We start from the raw sequence: 20,851 nt of genomic DNA on the forward strand, positions 1-20,851 counted from the left end.
TTAACTAAAGGAGGGGAAACACACAGTAACTCACCTTCCATTGTCACTTTAAACTCAAGAGCATGTACAAGTTGGAAAGTTCATTGAAGCATTGCACCTGATTAATTGCGAAGCGGTTTAAGCCACAAGTGCTTTGCCAAGACAACAAACATAAAGGCATCTAGGGGTTAGTATGGTTTCCCCATGCTTGAGAAAAAAAAATTAAGCGTAAAACTTCTTTTGTTTGCCAAAAAAAAAAAAGAAAAAAAAGTTAGTTTTATGTCTTTCCTCGTTAAACAGTGCATCTTAGTTGGTTCCTTTTGTTGAAGTCCCCAGATTGAACTGCAAACAAATCAGTTGCAAGCTACTTCTCCTTGGGGTCAGTGAAGCCAGTTAGCGAGGTCAGGACTCCCACTTGCAACTATAGACATGAGCCATATCCCCCCACTCAAAGGGCACAAGCTAAACTGTTTCAGCTTTATAGGCAGCTAAGCATTTGAAACATGCAATCCCAGGCAAACGTTCCCTCTAGTGCCTCTCTCTTCCCTGACCATATTTAGTCAACCATAGCAAAAAATAGTCTCTCAGCTGTCGATTGTCGATCCAAGAGCTCTGGGAGCTCCTATCATGCTTTCTGCTTATTGATTGTTCATCCTGCCGAGCCCCAACACTGCTTTGCCATTTGTTCAGGTATTTTTAGCCCTGCCAAATAAAGCGGCCTCTCATGTTTCCACTTATATTACTCATATTTTCACTGAATGCGTGCTGTTGCTTCTACAGCATGTTGTGACCGTCATTAGACTTGCAGAGAGAGGCTCAAGTCTTTACAGATATGAAATTAATAACCTTACGTCATCACAACAAATAGGGCAACAAGATTTCCTGATGTCAGAGAAGTGAGAGTGTGAGCTGAATAAGAATGCTTTTCAGCTGCATTGCTATTAAGCCTGTCGAAAATGTGCTGTGCATACATGTCACACTTTGTATTCTGATCGTTCAGATAAAGAATCGTATTATGTAGTAAGCTAATGCTAGATGCTCTTTTTTTCAGAATGAGTTCTCATTTGTTGTTAATGATTAATCAATACCAAGTATGCAGCCTGGTTACCGGGCACAGGGGGTATTAACAGTGTTCCTCCTCTCTGCTTTCTACCTTGCAAGGACATCCTGATCCTGGAGTCATTTGTGATTTTTATTTTTTTTCCCTAACCATAGTTCTAAATACTTATCATTTTTGTGCAGGTTTAGCTATTAACTAAATATAGTTTTGTATTGTGTTGGTGAGAATTTACCTGAATGTTTATTAGGGACATGATGCAGTCCATGACTAAAATGGCTGAAGATCACCGGGTTGGATTGAAAACGGTGTGCCTGCACACATTTCATATTGTTTTTGTTTCATTTGCAAGAGAAAAAAAAAACACCTAAAAATCGCTCCTGCACCATTTCTGGCAGCACACAGTAGTGTGTTACTGCACATTGTAGTTCCCTGGAACGCAGGTGTTGAACTATTCACAATAACTGGCACTGCAGAGCACCAATGTGCGTAACATGCGTTCCTGTGGTGTGAATGGGCCCTTACTCTCCCTGTGTTTATGTATTCAAAATAAATGCAACTTTTCTGGAAAAAAAAAAATCTACATTTTAATCTGAGTACCTTGTTTTATTATTGTATTTGTGTTTAGTGCTCAAGTGTTCCCAATGATTCCCTAAACTGGCCATGCACCTTTAGATTATCTGCAGACTTTCTATGGCCAGATGGAATAAGTGCAACAGATTCTTCCATCTACGCTAAACTGTGGTAATGGAGGAATCTCCCACTGGGCCAAGCTTCAGTATCTTGCTAGTCGGCCCCACTGGCTGTCAAAATACCTGAATAATCTGATTGGATGCAGGCATTGTTCAGGTGTTTTGAGAGCCAGCGGGGCCGACTAGCAAGATACTGAAGCTTGGCCCAGCGGGAGATTCCTCCATTCCCACAGTTTAGCGTAGATGGAGGAATCTGTTGCACTTTTTCCATCTGACCATAGAAAATCTGCAGATAATCTATGGGTGTATGGCCAGCTTAACATTGAACAGATTATTTCAATCTGTGTCCCTGAATCTGCACCACAGCTGCTCTTACCAAGGCCTCCTTTAGGCTTTGCGGTCTTTTGGGGCACAAAACGGTACATGTGTTTTTAAAGTGCAGTATTTTGTGCGTTGTTAAAGCCCACTCGAACCATTGTTTTTAATTATTGTATTGCAGTCAGGCTGCATATGAATGTGGGGTTATTTTCCTTTTTTTTTTCTTCTTCCCAGCCAAGACTAAAATGTGTGTTAGCAGCATCAGACTGTGGCTTGCACACAAATCTGTGGCCTGGCTCTCCAATCCTGCAAACTCTGCCTTACCGCCATAGTCTGACTCTCTTATATTTGCAGCCTAATTGCATGGTCGGATTGTAACATGTATGGTGACCACCTAGGGCCCGTTCATAGTAACTACTCTGTTAAAATGCTGCCTTTCAGCGGATGTGCTAGTGTGTTGTGGCGGCTCAGGCAATGTGCGTTGTATCGCACACTACCAGAGCTGTGACTGTTAACCCTTTATTTTTTTTACTTAATCTGGCGTGTACAATGTGCCTGCACGGCAGTGCGATGCGGTGACCTTGCAGCGGCATCCAGTGTGCTGCAATAAAATGCAGCATGTTTGCATTTTAGCTTGGCACACCACCCACATCGTAGTGTAAATGGGACACAGAAATCAATTGTATTCTATGTGTACTTGTGGTGACTTGAGTTGATACAGTACAATGCAGGTCACCGCAGTATGTGTGAACGGGCCCTTAGTGAATGAGCCTGCTTTGTTTCAAAGAGGTTGTTTGGCTCTGGCAAAATGACAATAATATTCACAGACTGCCATAATTACATGTCCAAAAAATACGTCTACCTTGTATTTACTGAGCAATAGCCCTTGAATAAAATGTCCTTGCCTAAAGTCATTTTACCACACTTCTTTTACTAATTAGAAATTGTTCAGTTTCATGTATAAAACCTTAAAAATACACTGAGGTGTTGTCCATTTTTGCAGTTAAGAAAATGTAAGCCAGTATATGTTTACTTTGGGTATTTTCTCTCCTTCCAGTTTTTTTACACCGGGTTCTTTGTATTTAGTTATTTTTCACAGCAAGCAAATGTTTTGGTTTACCCTCGCTAGCTACAAGTAGCCTAAAAAGGTTATGCAACATCCTAGTAAGGAAGAGGTTAACATACCTGTGGGTGGGTCATCTTGTGTATATTTGTCACTGTCTCATTAGTCTATGTGGAGGGGTGAGCTAACTAGAGGCTATAATTAGAAGTTTCAAGCGTTGCTTTTTTTTTTACTTCATCACACAAAACGTGCATGGCTTGGTTGCTGGTTCCCAGTGTCACTCTGAACATCTGTCGTTTTCTATTAGTGCATACTTGCAGAGTAAGTTACTATCTACAGGAGGCATCTGTCACACAACGCTATGTGTAGTCACAGGTTGCAGACTGCAGTTCACTTGCTAACATAGTTTAAAATGTAGCAACATAAGAATGATAACTTTTTCTCATTTTACCAGCTAGGGCATTTTTACCCTACTTTGCAACACACAACCTAGAATAGCCAGTTATATCCAGTCTATTAGAAAAATAATTTGTTGTTTCACATATATTTTTTCATACAGCTCTAACATATTACTCATAGATCACACACCAGCAGCAGATTTGCAAACAATCTTTTCTTTAACATTGTGCTGCTTTTCCTGCTGCAAAAAATAATTTGTTCACAAAATACACGACTCTTAGATACTATCAAAATGTTGCTTGCAGGTGCAAGATATCCTCATGTGTATTCTGTACAATTGTTCTATTATCTGACAATGGACCGACAAACAGGTAAAAAGCTTAGTTCAAAAGAAAACATTCAAAAACAATCCTAGCTCTACAGATCAGTTTTTTTCTGATGACAAAGATCATGGAAAGGTTGATCACAAAGGATCTTTCTATTTCATGATCTTTCTTAAGGTGCCCACACACCTTGCAATAATCGTACGATAATCGCGGGACATCCCGCGATCGTACGATTATCGTAAGGTGTGTGGAAGCCGTACGACCTCTACTATTGCAAGGTCGCACGACTTTTATCTTAGGAACATGTTCGAAAACACGCCGAGCATCGTACGATGTTCGGCGAGTGTGTAGCATGTTCGTAAGATAAAAGCCGGACGGGCCGGTGTGCGCAAGCGCATACTGCCCGTTCGACATTGTGGTCATCGGAAGCCCGCCCCTCGGGGGCGCGGCTTGCGGTCATCGCAAGTACGATCTGCCTGTCCAAGATAGGCAGATCTTACGTTTTTTTAATTACCTTACAACCACCGCAAGACAAAAGTCTTGTGATGGTTGTAAGGTGTGTGCCCAGCCTTAAACTATTCAATTAACTAATTTCTTAGCCGGCTCTGTTAACAGGTGCCGCAATTCACAAGAAGGCTGCCGAGACCTTGCTGGGGATCTCGGCAGCCTTCCTATAAAGCCTGGTGCTGGTTTACAGTGCCAGCTTCAGTTTATATATTTAAAGCACTAGTCTTGGCGCTTAGTATTGCGGCATTTTCATGAGTTCTCGTGAAAATGGCCAGCATCAATATCGGTGCATCCCTACTTAAAATGCACTGCTCATTTTTGCTAGTATTAATACTGCACAGACAAACACATTCTAGTACTTAGTATTCGGGCTCAGTGTAAATGGTTAATTATACATAGATTGAACTAGATGGGCCTGTGTCTTTATTCAACCTTACCTGCTATGTTACTATGTATGGGTCAGAAAATAACTAAAATATAATGCTCAAATGTGGCATAAATCTGCAGCTGCAGAGTACAGAGATATTACTTCTGGCATGTTATGTTTTTTTTATACTGTAAAATACTCGTGTGATTTTTGTCTAGTTTTAAAGGATTAGCACATTATACAATCGTACAAAAAAATAAATAAACAGCCTTATGTATGAACATACTTGGGGGAATTTATCAAAACTGGAGCAGATAAAATTTGGAGCAGATTTGCACTGCAACCAATCAGCTTCTATCTCTCATTTTCAAATCTTACCTGAGCAAACTGAAGAGATTTTGTCTGCTCCAGTTTTGATCAATTCCCCTCACTGTGTCTTCCTGTTCAGGATTTTCAGTACACCAGGCTCACAGCAAAACAGAAACATGAATGATGTGTCCCACAACGTCTCATTCATGTCAGCACACTTGTACGGCTCCTCCATTGCAGCCCCTTGCTGCCCTAGTGGTGGTAAACTCCTGAGCACTAATGATCTGTCCAGTGGCTTTTCACTAATGTGCCTGGGTTGTACAGACTTTAAGCTCCACTCATGCTCTGCTTATTGCTGTGCCCTTACTGGGGTAAAAGCTGTGGCACTACGTTACACAATGGAAAGCATTTAAACTGTTGTTCCTGTCCACTGCAGGAAAGAATAACAGTTCATACATATGCTGGAAAGTTTTATACTTTGTACCTGACAGTGCAGTGTCTTTAAATGATTTATGGCTCTTTTTAGATTTACCTTGTATTTACAGTTTTCTTTCTCATTTTGTCAGCGCTATGCGTGTCCTACTTTCTAAATTACCTCGTCCATGGATAGTCGATGAGAAGAAGGATGATGGATACACTGCATTGCACCTGGCAGCACTCAATAATCATGTTGAAGTTGCTGAATTGCTAGTTCATCAGGTATGCTGTGGTTCCCTACACTCTCTCTGCCTTTTATATTGTACTGTCCTTGCAAGGCCCTTTTTTCTTCTCTATAAAGGTTCTTCACCCTTTTTTTTTTTATATAATAAAAGGTCAGCTCACTGATTAGTCACAAGGTTCTTACATCTATTGACCATGAGATCTATTGGAGAAAAAGTTTCCAGATCCACTCAGCACACTCGGTCATTAATGTCTTTCCTGTCTTTTTTGAATTTTTATGGATTATGGAGCAGGATCAGTGGCGACATAAACATGGGGCTACCAGACTGTGGGGTGGAAAGCTGGGAACTCTGGTGGCAAGATATCAGCAGTAAATAGGAAGACAATAAATGCTATTAAGGTTGTTAACATCCTACTACCTAAAAATTAGTTTACTGAAAAAAGGGGACCTGTCAGGATGGAAATGTGGAAATTTGCATTACAGAGTTGTTTTTAAAGGTGTGGGCTTCATTGTAATTTTTCATTCACTTCTTGGTGAGCCATTGACCCAGAAAAGGCATATGCATATCGGGTATCCAGACACTTTGTATGCATATGCTTAATCTGGCTCACCAGGTAATGATGAAAGGATAAGGAGGGCAGGGGCTGTAGCTTGGACCTCAAAATGTATGTCATCAGTGGCAGCACTAATATTTTGTTCTAATTGGTTCCTTTTAAACCTTTTGATGGATATACACTAATGGATTTTTTTTTCATTCAGCCTGCAGTCTGAATGAAGAAAATGTTAGATTCCACCATTCATGCTAAACAGCGTGGATAAGCAATCTCCCACTGCAGCTATTATATTCTGACAGGTGCCTGCTGCTGTCAGAATAAATGAACAGCCACTTCAGCTGATCAGCTGCAATCACTGCTCTGTTGAACAGTAATCGATTTTTGACGAACCGCCAGGACCATTTACTGTAAGAATGCTAACAGTGTATGGCTAGCCTTAGTCATACATCATGGTACACAGACTTGGTTATTTAGAAAAAATTCCAGGCTCCCTGCCTGTCTTTTGCTCAGCAATACCCTATTGAAAGGAGCAATAAGCCATCCCTGTCCTGGACCCAGCCATTTCCTGCATGAACAAGACCTTTTTTGAGAACATGCTGGTGTTAAAGGTCCCTGTGGATAAACTGCCTTGTAAAGCCTTACTTTCCCTTGCTGGCCTCGCCATGCATCCGTTGCATCTATGTACATTTACCATGAAACTGCCAGGGGCCCTGCATTACTGTTTCAACGAGATTGTAGACACAATCCACCTGCAAAAAAAAAGCCTTTTGCAGGGGCCTATTAACTGAATCCTGGACACCTTTATCAAGGAATTCATGGGGGGAAAGAGTAACACCTTACCACAGGAAAAAGAGGGCTGCCACCCCAGCGGATAAACCTTTTACTCATGAGGTAAGGTAGAGTTCCCTTTGTCTCTCTCTCAGGCCCCCATATCCAAGGCCAGGCCCAGAACTTCTTTCAAAAGCCCTGGACCCCCAAACCCACCAAGTTCAGCCAAGTAAGACAAGTAAAACATTGTCTCCAGGAGGGATATAGACTAGAGTTTATGTCCCTGCCTCTGTCCTGCTTTATGTTTTAAAACTGACCTAAAGCTGGGTACATAAGGATTGAGTTTCAGTCAATTCAGCAGTAGTCATACAAAATGCAATCCGGGGGTGGCCTTATCTCCTTGACAAAAGTCGATCATTAGATTAACTTTTGTCAAAGGGATATACTGGTAAATTGTAGGCCGAACAGTGTGTGCAGCTAATCAGCTGCAAACACTCTTTGGGTATTTTGACAGTGGCGGGTACCTCCGTCAGAATACAGTGTACACAGTGGGAGATTTGTTCATCCCTGCTTTTAGTGGATGGAGTAAACCGGCAGATTTTGCCTGTGAGACTGAATAAAAAAAATATCTCCGTGTGTACCAAGCTCCTCTCTCTACAAAGACTAGCAGATCAATACACTACCCTGGGACAGTTTCTTCCCTAAGGGGTCCCAGAGGGAGAGAGGTTCCAGAGGTTTTACTCCAACCTGTTTACTGGTCCCAAGCAAAAGGAGGCATCTGCCCCATACTGGATCTGCAGACATATTCCTTTAGGTGCAGAAATTCCATATGTAATCCACTGGTCAGTCATTGCTTTAATTCATATGGGAGAGTTTCTGGCCTTGGGGGTCAACAAGAACTTGCACTGTCTTTTCTGCTCACTATCGCTATCTGCGTTTTGCTGTAAGCATACAGCATTTCCGGTCTGTTGCTCTTCCTTTGGCCTGTCTTTTGCACCTCACGTCTTCAATAAGGTGCTTGCCCCTGCTCTCACTCCCATTGGATTTCCATTGTGGGATATCTAGACCAACTTCTACAACAATTGGCTCAGACACTGTCAGCTAATGTACAATGGATCCTGCAGGGTCTCTCCACTCCCACATTCATGCACTACAGTCCAGGGGCTGCCAACTCTTCACTTTTGCATGCAGGAGCTGGGCCTCATGGTAGACTCCTTTTTAAGGGTGTTCCATATGCTCATTTTCACTCCAGACCATTACAACTCCATGTTCCAGCAGCATGGGACTAACAGACTGTGTCTAGGCAATCTAGCTGTCTAGCAAGACCATGCTTTCCCTGGCACTATGGATTTCCAGTTTGGCGTTGGAATCAAGAAAGTCTCTCCTCCCAATTGCCTGAAAGGTGCTCACAATGGTTGTCAGGCAGTGGAGAAGTCTTGGATACCCTATAGGCTCAGGGGGCTTGGTTGTGGGAGGAAGCTCAGCTTCTGATCAGTAATCTGGAGCTCAGGGCGATTTGGTTATTTCTTCAATGCTGGACCCTTTGGCTGAGAGCTCAACGTACTAAAACGTAGTCAAACAACGCCAGCTTTGCACATCACCGGTGTTGAAAATTGGCAGACGGATTTCCTTAGTCTTCAATTCCTTTACTCCAGTGAATGGTCTCTTCACCCTGAGGTGTTTTCATGCCACCTGTTGCAAATGGGGGACCTCCTGGTGTCCAGGTTGAACAACAAAATAGGTTCATAGCCAGGACCAGGGGTCCTCAAGCTTTTATGGTGGATGTTCTAGTGACACTGATGTATGCCTTTCCTCCTCTGAAGCTCCTCGCTCATCTACTCCGAAGGCTTGAGATGCCGGGCATGCTTGTGATTTTCATTGCACTTAACTGGGGATTTTGAAATCCAGGTTCTGAAGGACAGGGGCCTGTCACATTCTGTGCAAAGTCTACGATCGTATTTGGAAGGTGTATGTTTCTTGGTGCAAGGCCAGGGAATTATATCTCAGAAAGTTCTCCATGAGACAAGTCCAGTCTTTTCTCTTGTCTGGTCTGAATTGGATCAGTGTTTGGCCTTGAGTACCATCAAGGGTCAAATCTTGGCCTTAGTGATTCTTATTTAGAGACTGCATCTCACTCTTTAGTGAGGGCCTTCGTCCAGGGTGTCACTCACATTGTTCCTTCTGTCGTTCTTCAGTGACTCATCTCCTGGAATGTAAATTCCTGGCCTTATACCAAGTGAAGTATGCCTTCCAAATGCGATTCTGTGGGGATCTCTCAGCCTGGTTCTGTTGGCTTTTCAAAGGATGCCCTTAGAACACTTTAGGGATATTTCCCTGCCTATTCTTATTACCAAGGTCACCTTTCTTGTTGCCATTCCTTCTGAGAGGCAAGTTTCTGAGTTGGTGGCTTTGTAAAAAACCTTGTGCTACACAATAACAACGTTGTTTGAGGCCCAGGACCTATTTTCTTTCCAAGGCAGTGTCCTCCTACCACCTTAACCAGAACAGTGTTCTGTATTCCTTATGTCCTGCTCCTAAACATCTTAATGACATTTTCCCTTCCCCTGGATCTAGTTTAGGCTGTTTGGGTTTATCTCTCAGCTACACCTTCCCTGGGCCAGGCCGAGTCTGTTGTTCCTGGGGCCTCACCATAGAGGGCCGCCTGCTTCTCTAGGTGAATTCATCATCTCATCATTCAAGCTTATGACCTCAGGAGCCGGTTCCCCCATTTCTGGTTAAGGCACACTCCACTAGTTTGGTTAAGGCTTCATGGGTTTTCCAAAATCGGGCTCCATCTTCTGTTTACACGTTTGTTAGGTTTTACTGTTTATAAGGTACTTCAGGTGGTGGTGTATGCTTTTCTTAGCCAGTCTAAGAAAAGCTGTGTCAAGCCTGTGTCCCAGGATGTACAACTAAGAAAATAGAATTTTTGTCTTACCTGTAAAATCCTTTGCATTACGAAACACAGGCTTCTCCTCTGTTCTTGTGTTCCACTCCTTCATTGCTTGCTACAAAACTGAGGCATTCTTTGAGCAGGAGGGGGTTATATTGTGCTGACCTTTTCAGCTTTGCTTGTGAGTGTCCAAATTTCTGAAGGTGGCAGTATAACCCAGTGTTCCTGATTAACCAAGCCTATGTCCATGATATACTCCAAGAAAAGGATTTTATGGGTAAGACTAAAATCTTATTTTACACATTAATATTTTGTGATGTCAAGATGGAAAAATACACTTTAAATGAGAAGTCTAAATTAACATAGATGTTATGATATGGCCATTATCGAAATGTACAGTTCTACTTATCTTATTTTAAGTTTCTATAGAATTTAACCTTTTGGTTAACCGATAGTACTGTTCTATCCATTGGTTGGATTATAGTTACAGTATATTTGCAGACTATTAGATTATCAGTAAGTAGTGCAAAGTTGTACCATGTGTGTGTGGGAAGGGAGGGTTTTTAGAAAATAAAACTCGTGAGTTGGGCTTGATCTGTTTACCACTTTAACAGCCTTTTTTTTGCTTTGACTTTCAGGGTAGTGCAAACTTGGACATTCAAAATGTAAACCAGCAGACGGCTCTTCATTTAGCTGTTGAACGTCAACATACACAGATCGTCAGGGTAAGTTGCATATTTCAAGGGCAATCTGATGTTTAGTGTAAATATTGTTATATACCTGCAATGCAGGTATAGAATTATTATATATATCTGCAATGCAGGTATATAATAATTTGTTCACAGTAGTTTCCACACTGTTAGTGATCCAGCTTCATAATAGGATACACAAGGGAAGGATATATAGTGCGGTTTAAAGGACTAAGCATTTAGTGTAAACATGCTTCATAGTAATTAAAGGCCAATTCCATTCAAATAGACATTTCAATTTTGATGTGCACTGAAAGCAGAACTAAAAAAAAAGCCCTTGCAGTTGGGCTAACCCTGCACTGCAAGGGTTAACTGTTCATTTTAGTCTTGGGGCTCAGATAAAAAAAAATATACTTACCTGATCCTTGATCCCGCCTGGCTGCTAGACCAAGTTCCTGCAGCCTCTTCTTCCTCGGACTCCAGCAGTCGAAGCCCCACTGCTGCCATCACGTCTTATGCAGGTCCATTCACCTGCAATAGATGTAAGGATGCCAAGGGACATACCACAGCTGGAGTGAAGGGGGCTAGATCCTCTCCCTTTCGTCTGATGTTCTTACCATGTTCATGCAAGACTCTGAACCAAATCACCAGTTATTTGCTAACTCTAATTGCAGAGGCCACACATGTTCTCCCTCTCCTACAGATCATGTTTGGGATCATGCTCTCAGTACTGCTTTTTTTCTTCAAAACAGGTATGCTGGTATTAGGAGGAGCTATCCTCGGCTAGCCTACATTTTTTTTTCCCCCCTCCCCCTAATTCCCCTGTAATTGTCAGTATAACCCGAAGGTCAAAGACTTCCATTGTCTTTCAATGGACTCCAAGAGATGGATTTTACTGTTAGTACAAAAAACTGTTTTTTGTCTACTGTAGTTGTTGGTACGTGCTGAAGCAAATCTGGATATCCAAGATAAGGACGGTGATACTCCTCTGCATGAAGCCCTTAGACACCATACATTGTCTCAGCTGCGACAACTTCAAGACATGCAGGATGTTGGCAAGGTGGACACTACATGGGAGCCCTCAAAGAACACCGTAAGTACTGTTTTGTTTCTGTTGGGGTGTTATCTCCATAAAGTGTTTTTGTTTAGTAAACCATTTGGTTACTAGTAATGCATGTATATTTCTTTTTCCAGCAAGTAGTCATTTTGTTAAGTATGGTAGCAAGGAATGAATGCTGGATTTTTTTTTAAAATCCAGTGTGTTTTGTTTTTTTTCAGAACAGCTTACATAACAAACATAATTAGAATGTGTTGATTTGTTTAATTGCCCTTGACATACTTGCAATCAGTTTTGTTTTGATGAAATTCAGATACGTTTGTTGTGTTGTTGGGCACTCCTTTTAAAAGCTGCAATGATAAAATGTTTGTAAGACGTGGTTTTCATACCATATACTTAGAAGCTGTGCTTTTGGACCTTTTGACGTAGGGTGAGTAACATCTTTGTGGTTTTTTACTTTGATGTCTTCTTTATTGTATATCTTACCATGAAGTGTTTCTTCATGTTTATTGGGAGCTTCCACACATGTTACTGTGAGGATGGAAGAGGAGGCTCTTGGTATCCCTCATAAGAAACAATAATTATTCAGTATGAGGAACCCTGATTTTCTGCAGCAGCCTGGTCCCAATCTGTCCCTGTTCCTTTTCCCACCCAGTAAATCCTGATCACAGCACAAGCACATTGTTTCTCAGTACCATACTAGCAGTGAGATACCCCTCCAGTACACACATCTTATGAATCGGTTTTTACACACCAGTAGATTATGTGCATTGACCGATCAGTGTCCACTCTGCAGAGTGTGTGCATAAATCTCTCGGTAATAAGCTTCCACAGTCACCTATGCCCAGCATATGTGCATAATCCACTCTGCAGTCTGCTGTATGTATGCATTAACCAATTAGTGGCTTTTCCTCTGTGTATAAGCATTAACCCCTTAGCAACCTTTCCCCAACTCATGTGCATTAACATCCCCTACCCCAGTCCTCAGCCCATGTGTATTAACCCTTAAATACCCAGTTCCCAGCTCATGTGTCTTAACTCCTAACCACTCAGTCCTCAGCTCATTTGTGTTAATTCCTAAACGCCCATTCCCAGCTCATTTTCTTTAATAACCTGACCCGCACCTAGCTTAAATGCATTTTTCAGTCAGCCAGCATTACACAGTCATGCATGTTAAACCCCAAAGGCCATTTTCCAGCATGCATATTAACCTTACAACACTCGCTCGTGTTTTACCTTTAGCACACAGGCTTCAGCGACATTAGGGACAGTCCTGCACATTATTCAATACACAATTCCAAATATCGGTTTCATCTCCACTGTCCCTGGTCCAATAGTGATCTTTGTTGCATTTCCCTATTTCCCGCTTTATTGTTTACCTTACACTGATTTTTAGCTATATTCCTCCTGTTGAAAACCCCCTATGCACGGGTCCTATGCTGCCGCTGTTAAATCAGTCAGTTTTGTGAATGAGTGCCAAGTGCATTATCAAGCGAACTTCCTCTGTCGTTTGCCTATAGCTTTGACCCTTTTTGGGTTGCTACGTTTGTTGCTTTTTTTGCTTATTATGAAAAGATTAGTAAACACCTTCTTTGAGTCAAAGGGTTATTAAACCCTCTGTTTTTTTTGCATATATCTACTGCTAGCAAGCAGTAGATATATGCAAAAACTTAAAAAAAAACAAAACCTTTTAAACAGGTTGAAACTTACCTGTGTTTTCACCCGTCCGAAAATCTGAAAAATCCCGGGCAGCCACAAAGGATCTTGGGGCGGGCACATGCGCATTTAAGATTTTAGGCCGGGAGATGAGGAGAGACACAAGGTAAGTCTATGGGCGGCGTGAACCCGCATCCAGACACTGTGGGACAGGAAGTGCCAGCAATCACAGAGGAGTCGGCGCTGGATCGGAGACGCGCAGCAGCGCTGGAGGGACATATGAAAACGACAGGAAAGAAGAAGTTCGGATTAAGAGACATCATTTAACCTCTTGCCGTCCGCCCGTAGTAAAAAAACGGACGATTTAAAAAATTATGCTTTAATGTCACTTTAACTGTACTGCCTATTTTATAGCCTTTTCTTTATTCTCCTGCACATATTACCTCACATAATGCCTTTCACACTCCTTTTCTGCACACACTGCCTGCTGTCATAACCTCTGCACTCCTTGGACATGCTGCCCAATGTCATACCCTGTGTACTGCTTTCCTGCACATACTGTCTGCCATCAAACCCTCCACACACCTCTCCTGCACATGCTGCCTGCAATCATACCCCTGTCACTCCTCTACTGCACATACCGTGCACTGTCATACCCTCCATACTTCACATATTGCCTGCAAAGACACTTTTAGCATCGTTTGTAATATTCCCACCCTTTCCTTTTTATGGAATGGGCACGCTTTTAAGACTATATATAATGTGTTTGTAAAACCTTCTATTACCGACGCATTGAGTTATTCTTGTTTACCTGGGCCTATTTGAATATATTTTATGTCATCTATGATGTTGATCTAAACAATTTTATTTTATTTGCCAGCTTATTATGGGTCTTGGAACGCAAGGGGCTGAGAAGAAAAGTGCTGCCTCTATTGCTTGCTTTCTGGCAGCAAATGGAGCAGATCTAACCATTCGTAACAAAAAAGGCCAGTCTCCGCTTGATCTCTGTCCAGATCCCAGCCTGTGCAAAGCCCTGGCTAAATGCCACAAGGAAAAATCTAGGTATGGATTGATTTCAGGTTATTTCTTAAAAAGGATTACGATCTATCACTGTGATAGAAACAAATGTGTTACAGAGCAGTATTACACTCTGTGCCTAAAGGAACATGAAAATAGTACTTGGATCAGCAAATAGTAATATGAATACCAATAATAGATAAATATTATGCCGAGACGCAAATACTCTGTTGTTAAAGGCTAAATGTTCAGTTAGGTGAGGTTGTCCACTTCTAGCAATAGGCCACTGTGAGGCCGTCAGGCGCAGACACTGCAGTATGCGCCTGACGGCCTCTTCTGCAGTACTCTGCCATACCCTACTGCCTGTTGCACACAGTGATCAGTGATGTAGAGAGTGCTTTTACTGCATACAAGGCGTTTAGAAAACTGTAAATAAGTGCTTACGGGTACTTTTCTATTCAGTTTACAAGTTACCATTTCAGCGAGCTGCCAAGTGCACCTAAAAGTACACTTTTTTTCTTTATGTGCTTCTCCTGTCTTCTTCATTTAATGTTACCAATTGGGAGTGGAGAGCATCAGCACTTTTCCACCTGGCCTGTGACATGAGTTGGAAGCTTGTGTTTTTTTTATCCACTTTCACTGGGTTTTGTTGGGTAAGGTAGTGCACAGAATGGTAATATTTAAATTGATTGATGGTAGGTTTCATTGCAACCTTTTTAGCTTCTAACATTGTTAAAATCTATTTTTAGTGGTCAAGTTGGATCTCACAGCCCATCTATGATTAACAATGATTCTGAGACTCTAGAGGAGTGCATGGTGTGTTCCGACATGAAGAGAGATACACTTTTTGGCCCTTGTGGGCATATTGCAACCTGCTCTTTATGCTCCACACGGGTAAAAAAATGTCTTATATGCAAAGATCAAGTACAGTCTAGAACAAAGGTAATTATTCATTTTCTGGTATTTATTTTTCACAATAGAAACACCTTCCTGAAAATATGGTCTTTAAAATACTTGCTATGTTGTCATTACCCCTCAATAAATTAAGTGAAAATCCTCTAATACCTTGTTGGTAGTTACAAGAAAAAAGCAAGATAAAAGGGATAACATATAGAGAAAAATGTGTGTGTTCATTAAGGATATTGGAAAATGGAGTTACGTTTAAATATATTGTTGGTTTTCCTCCACATTCCGTAATGGTACACTTGAGTTCCTATACTTAATATTCTAGGGTGAGATACTGACAAAGGATTTCTGAACAAAAAAAGGCATGCATTTCTTTTATTTAGTCAAAGTAATAACTAAAAACATTAAAACAAACTAAAAGCTAAGATACGGTGCAGAGATTTGAATGTCTGTGAAGGTTCTCATTCATCCAGGTCATGGTAGATCTGTAAAAAATAAATCAAGGCAACTGAACTTGCTCTATTTTTCTTGAAGACGTTTCACTGGTCATCCAACCAGCTTTCTCAATTCACAGAATTGAGAAAGCTGGTTGGATGACCAGTGAAACGTCCAAGATAAATACAGTAAGTCCAATTACCTTGACTTATTTTTTACAGCTAGAGATTTGAATGGAATTTCAAAATGGAACCACACCCCTGATGCATGCAATGCTGAAAGAAACCAAATAAACATACTTTTACCAACACATATCTTTAGATACCAAGGAGCTACAGAGTGAATATCAAAAAATCTTTTATTGCATGTAAAGTTAAAAACCCACACAAAATGTATTATGTACAGAAAGTTATATACATATACCTTACAACCGGAGACAACATACATACATAAATCAAAGCGCAAAACCCTAATCCATAAAACCATCTAAAATACCCCATACACAGAAACATAATCTTCTAAAATCAGTACCTTAGGTGTAAAATACCATAAGGATAGGCAAAAGGAAAAAAGTATTAGATACTCTAGGTGTTACAGAAAAAAACACTCCAACTGGGAGTAAAAATGTGTGTGTTCATTAAGGATATTGGAAAATGGAGTTACGTTTAAATATATTGTTGGTTTTCCTCCACATTCCGTAATGGTACACTTGAGTTCCTATACTTAATATTCTAGGGTGAGATACTGACAAAGGATTTCTGAACAAAAAAAGGCATGCATTTCTTTTATTTAGTCAAAGTAATAACTAAAAACATTAAAACAAACTAAAAGCTAAGATACGGTGCAGAGATTTGAATGTCTGTGAAGGTTCTCATTCATCCAGGTCATGGTAGATCTGTAAAAAATAAATCAAGGCAACTGAACTTGCTCTATTTTTCTTGAAGACGTTTCACTGGTCATCCAACCAGCTTTCTCAATTCACAGAATTGAGAAAGCTGGTTGGATGACCAGTGAAACGTCCAAGATAAATACAGTAAGTCCAATTACCTTGACTTATTTTTTACAGCTAGAGATTTGAATGGAATTTCAAAATGGAACCACACCCCTGATGCATGCAATGCTGAAAGAAACCAAATAAACATACTTTTACCAACACATATCTTTAGATACCAAGGAGCTACAGAGTGAATATCAAAAAATCTTTTATTGCATGTAAAGTTAAAAACCCACACAAAATGTATTATGTACAGAAAGTTATATACATATACCTTACAACCGGAGACAACATACATACATAAATCAAAGCGCAAAACCCTAATCCATAAAACCATCTAAAATACCCCATACACAGAAACATAATCTTCTAAAATCAGTACCTTAGGTGTAAAATACCATAAGGATAGGCAAAAGGAAAAAAGTATTAGATACTCTAGGTGTTACAGAAAAAAACACTCCAACTGGGAGTATCCAGAATGTTGATGATGCCATCTAAAACAATTATAAAAACAACATGACCAATAAATAGCTTATACATCTAAACATGACTTAATAGAATTCTACATTAATGTAAGGCATGTCAATATCATAATTATAATATGTGTACTGAATGTGCACGAAGTATTGGAAATACCTCAATAGAAAGTGAGGGGCACACAAACCACAATATAGTTGTTTCTTCATAGCGAGTACAGGATAAAAACTATACAGTATTTGATAAAACTATAAACTGTACTAAGCAGTAAAAGGTGCAGTGAAGTAAAACAGTTACCTCTGAAGTGTAGTGGTAATGGAGTTCAACTGCAAGGGCAACCCAATACCGAACAATTCAAAGTCCAGGCAAGCATAATATATGGAGTTAATCCAGTAGTCACTCTTGTATATTAGGGGTTCCAAGCAAATTTCACTTTCTACTTAGAATGTTCACGTTGTTCTAATAATTTTTTTCAGATAGCATTGAAATACATTTGGTGTGGCTGCACCCGGTCCTTTCCATTAGGGTACTCTTTTTAGAGGTGTATCTTTTTAGTTTGCCTTGGCCTCTCTTTATCCTGTTCCTGGATCCGTTACTATTTATTGTAATCTGATATTCTTAGGAGTTAAAATTTTCTGTTTTAGGGTATTTTAGATGGTTTCATGGGTTAGTTTTTGCTTTTTGATGTATATTTGTACTATCTCCGGTTGTAGTACTATCTCAGGTACAGTATATGTGAAAAAATTCATTGCATGCATACATGTCTAAATATGTCCACATGCAATAAAACATTTATTAATATGCGCTGTGTGGCTCTTTGGTGTTCAAGGAATCTGTGTTGGTAATAGAAGTTTGAATGAATAGATAATAGGGATGCACTGAAATTTGTGCCAGTGAAACTTTGTGGGCAAAAATGGTATTATGGACAAAATACTAATACAAAAATGGCCAAAAATTTGGTACATCTCCAGCTTCTTTCCTCCTCTGTGTCCCCTCCGATCCCCGCTGCTCTCCCCTTCTTGTGTCTGTAGAAGCAGCGGGGATCAGAGGAGACACAGAGCCGATCTAGCTGCTGGCACCCAACGGGGAGGCGAGAAACTGTCAGGAGGCCAAGTAAGGGGGGGGCTTCAGCATTGGTCAATATTTACTGATGCTTTGCTGTACTGAGCAAACACCAAGTGATAAGTACTGATTACTCAGTGTTTGAAAATGACTGAGGACATAGTGATTACCATGTCCCCAGTTCTGAATGAACAGGTAGTGCCATACATCACTATCTGCTCACTTTTATGAATGAACATGAAGCAGTTCAGTACAGAGGCTTCCTGTTCATGCATGACTGAGTTGATAGTAAATATTTACTATCTCCAGATTGTAAATGAACAGAAAGGCCTTTGTACTGAGGGCTTCCTGTTCATTGAGTGCTGGGCCTGCAGAAAAAGATCGAGGACTCTGTCCTCAATCTCTTTCTATTTTAAAAGGGAAATATCAGAAGTCTGTTTAGACCCCCAAAATTTCCCCAAAGCCACTAACAGTAAACAGGTTGTAAAAAAAGTAATTTTTGGTTTCAGCCTGACAAATTTAGAAATTTTGGGTTCAGTATAAAAATTTCATTTTGGTGCATCCCTAATAATAGGGGTTCTAACATGGTCTAATTAAAGTACTCCACTGACCAGATCCAGACTCTGACCCACATGAAGAAAAATAAATAAATCTATAGTTTGTATCTGTATAGTGCAAATTAAAATATTGGAAAGCATGAACTGGATAACATTTGCATTTACTGCACAAACATGGAATGCTTTCGTAAGCATTAGAATTTTTTGCAATTCCAAACCTTTGAATAAGAAGCCATCATACTAATTTGTGCTCTTGTCCATCTGACTTAATCACCCTTAAAAACATATATTTACTTTGAACTTTACCATTCTACATAAAATCCGCAACATCTCATATAATTTTAATCGGCAATACTTGTTAATTATATATTGTGAAAGGTATGTGGGTGCACAAATTACATAAATTATTAGTTGGGGGGGGGGAAATTAGCGGAAAATGCATTTTTTCGAATTTTGGACTATTTACTTCCAATAAAAACCAAATTAAATTAAAGCACTATCTTTCCTGAAAAACAAAAACATCTATAACAAGTTAGGGTAGTGTTCAAGTTAGAGGTATAATGTGTGGAACCGAGACATCGCTGATACAAAATAAATGCTGTGAGTCTCAAAGGGACTAAGGGAGAAAAGTCCTGAGGACTCAAGTGGTTAAGTGTGCTGTTATGGAGTGTAGGGAAACAATATTGCTGCTAAGGGACAGTACATGCCAAAAAACAAGTGGTCACACCAGCTTCTCCTGGCATTGTAGAATCTCATTGCCAGTGCCTGCTTCCTTTCTATAGAAGGTGTAGGCAAATTCCCTCTTTCCAATAATGATGCCAACACAAATACATTTACAGAGCACCAGGTTGTTTATCTTTTCATTACAGCACTTATAGGATAAGTCGGAGAAGCACAGGTTTCTTGATTTGGGAGGTATATAAATTAAAGCCCAAACTCTGTTTTATTTTTGTGGTTTAATTGCAGATAGAGTAGGGAATGGTTAAAACACTTTTCAGGGTTTTTTAGTTTCTCTGTCCCGTTGAGTTGCCATTCATTCACGTCTTGCCCTTAAAACACAACAGGAAGTAAGAGGAAAGCTGGCATACACTGCTTACATTTCGGTGGAGTCCTTCTGATCCCTTCAGCGCCCCACTGAACAACAAAAGTCAATTTTTTTCAATCGACCCAAAGAAGCTGGTCTGAAAATTCTTGACCGAACAGTAACTGCAGCCAGTCAGCCCACCCGCCGCTGTCAAAATACAATAGCTCGGCAGGGGCTATTCTCCAATCCACATTGTTTAGCATATCCCGGTCAGGACACTATCTGCAAGGGGTTTGTATCTTCTCCCTGTGCTTGCTTGGGTTTCCTCAAACACTCCAAAGACTTGCTGGAAGGCTCATTGGCTCCTCTCCAAATTGTCACTGCATGCATGTGAGATAGGGACCTTAGATTGTAAGCTTCTTGAGGGTAGGGACTGATGTGAATGTACACATGTAAAAGCACTGCCTAAATTGTTGGCGCTATATAAATACCTGTAATAAATATGTATGGCCAGCTTTAGTTGTCACCACAATTGTCTTTATTGGAAGATTTTCCCAATATTGCTATTCTGATGACAACTTAAAATTTTGGATTTTCCCTCACTTTCAGTCCCAGTGACCATGACCACCCAGACAAACACAGAGGTAGATCAGCAAAGGTGCTCTTTGTTTGTCCATAATTAGTGAACCCATTGATGGCTAAGGGGATTATTTCAACAGTGAATGCATTGCATAGCAGCATGCAGTGAATCCCATACTTGAAGAACTGGATAAGAAGATTAAACACCTTCCATCTAGTGGGTTGTGTTTTGGTAGACTTGTCCTTTAACACATGTAAGGAGCTGAACTGGACAGGATGCAGTGAAATAGGCCCTTGTTTTAATAGGCCAGCCACATCTGGTATAATTGGGATCAACTTTTGCTGTTAAAGATAACTACCCCCACAGACAAGCAAGTGACATTTTCCATTACAATCACCTGCATGCACAAATACAGTAATAATAACTCACAGGTGACCGAGGTCATGGGACAAAGATTCTAGTGGGATTTTAATATTCTGAGACATTTAGTACCTTTTGCACACA

The 20,851-nt window shown here is 40.5% G+C and overlaps 1 protein-coding gene across 4 annotated transcripts in view; it reads left to right on the plus strand.

The window, feature by feature from the left end:
- MIB1 (mindbomb E3 ubiquitin protein ligase 1) overlaps window positions 1–20,851 on the plus strand; it is an 84,987-nt gene that overhangs the window by 54,788 nt on the left and 9,348 nt on the right. For all 4 annotated transcript variants that reach the window (XM_018571693.1, XM_018571691.1, XM_018571692.1 and 1 more), the window contains exons 13-17: window positions 5,584–5,716; window positions 10,532–10,618; window positions 11,514–11,675; window positions 14,176–14,357; window positions 15,062–15,254. In XM_018571693.1, coding sequence (XP_018427195.1) covers window positions 5,584–5,716; window positions 10,532–10,618; window positions 11,514–11,675; window positions 14,176–14,357; window positions 15,062–15,254 — 757 coding nt within the window. The remainder of the gene's footprint in view (window positions 1–5,583; window positions 5,717–10,531; window positions 10,619–11,513; window positions 11,676–14,175; window positions 14,358–15,061; window positions 15,255–20,851) is intronic.

This window comes from Nanorana parkeri, unplaced genomic scaffold (genome assembly GCF_000935625.1).
Source record: "Nanorana parkeri isolate BGI_ZX_2015 unplaced genomic scaffold, ASM93562v1 scaffold1810, whole genome shotgun sequence".
Lineage (NCBI taxonomy): Eukaryota > Metazoa > Chordata > Amphibia > Anura > Dicroglossidae > Nanorana > Nanorana parkeri.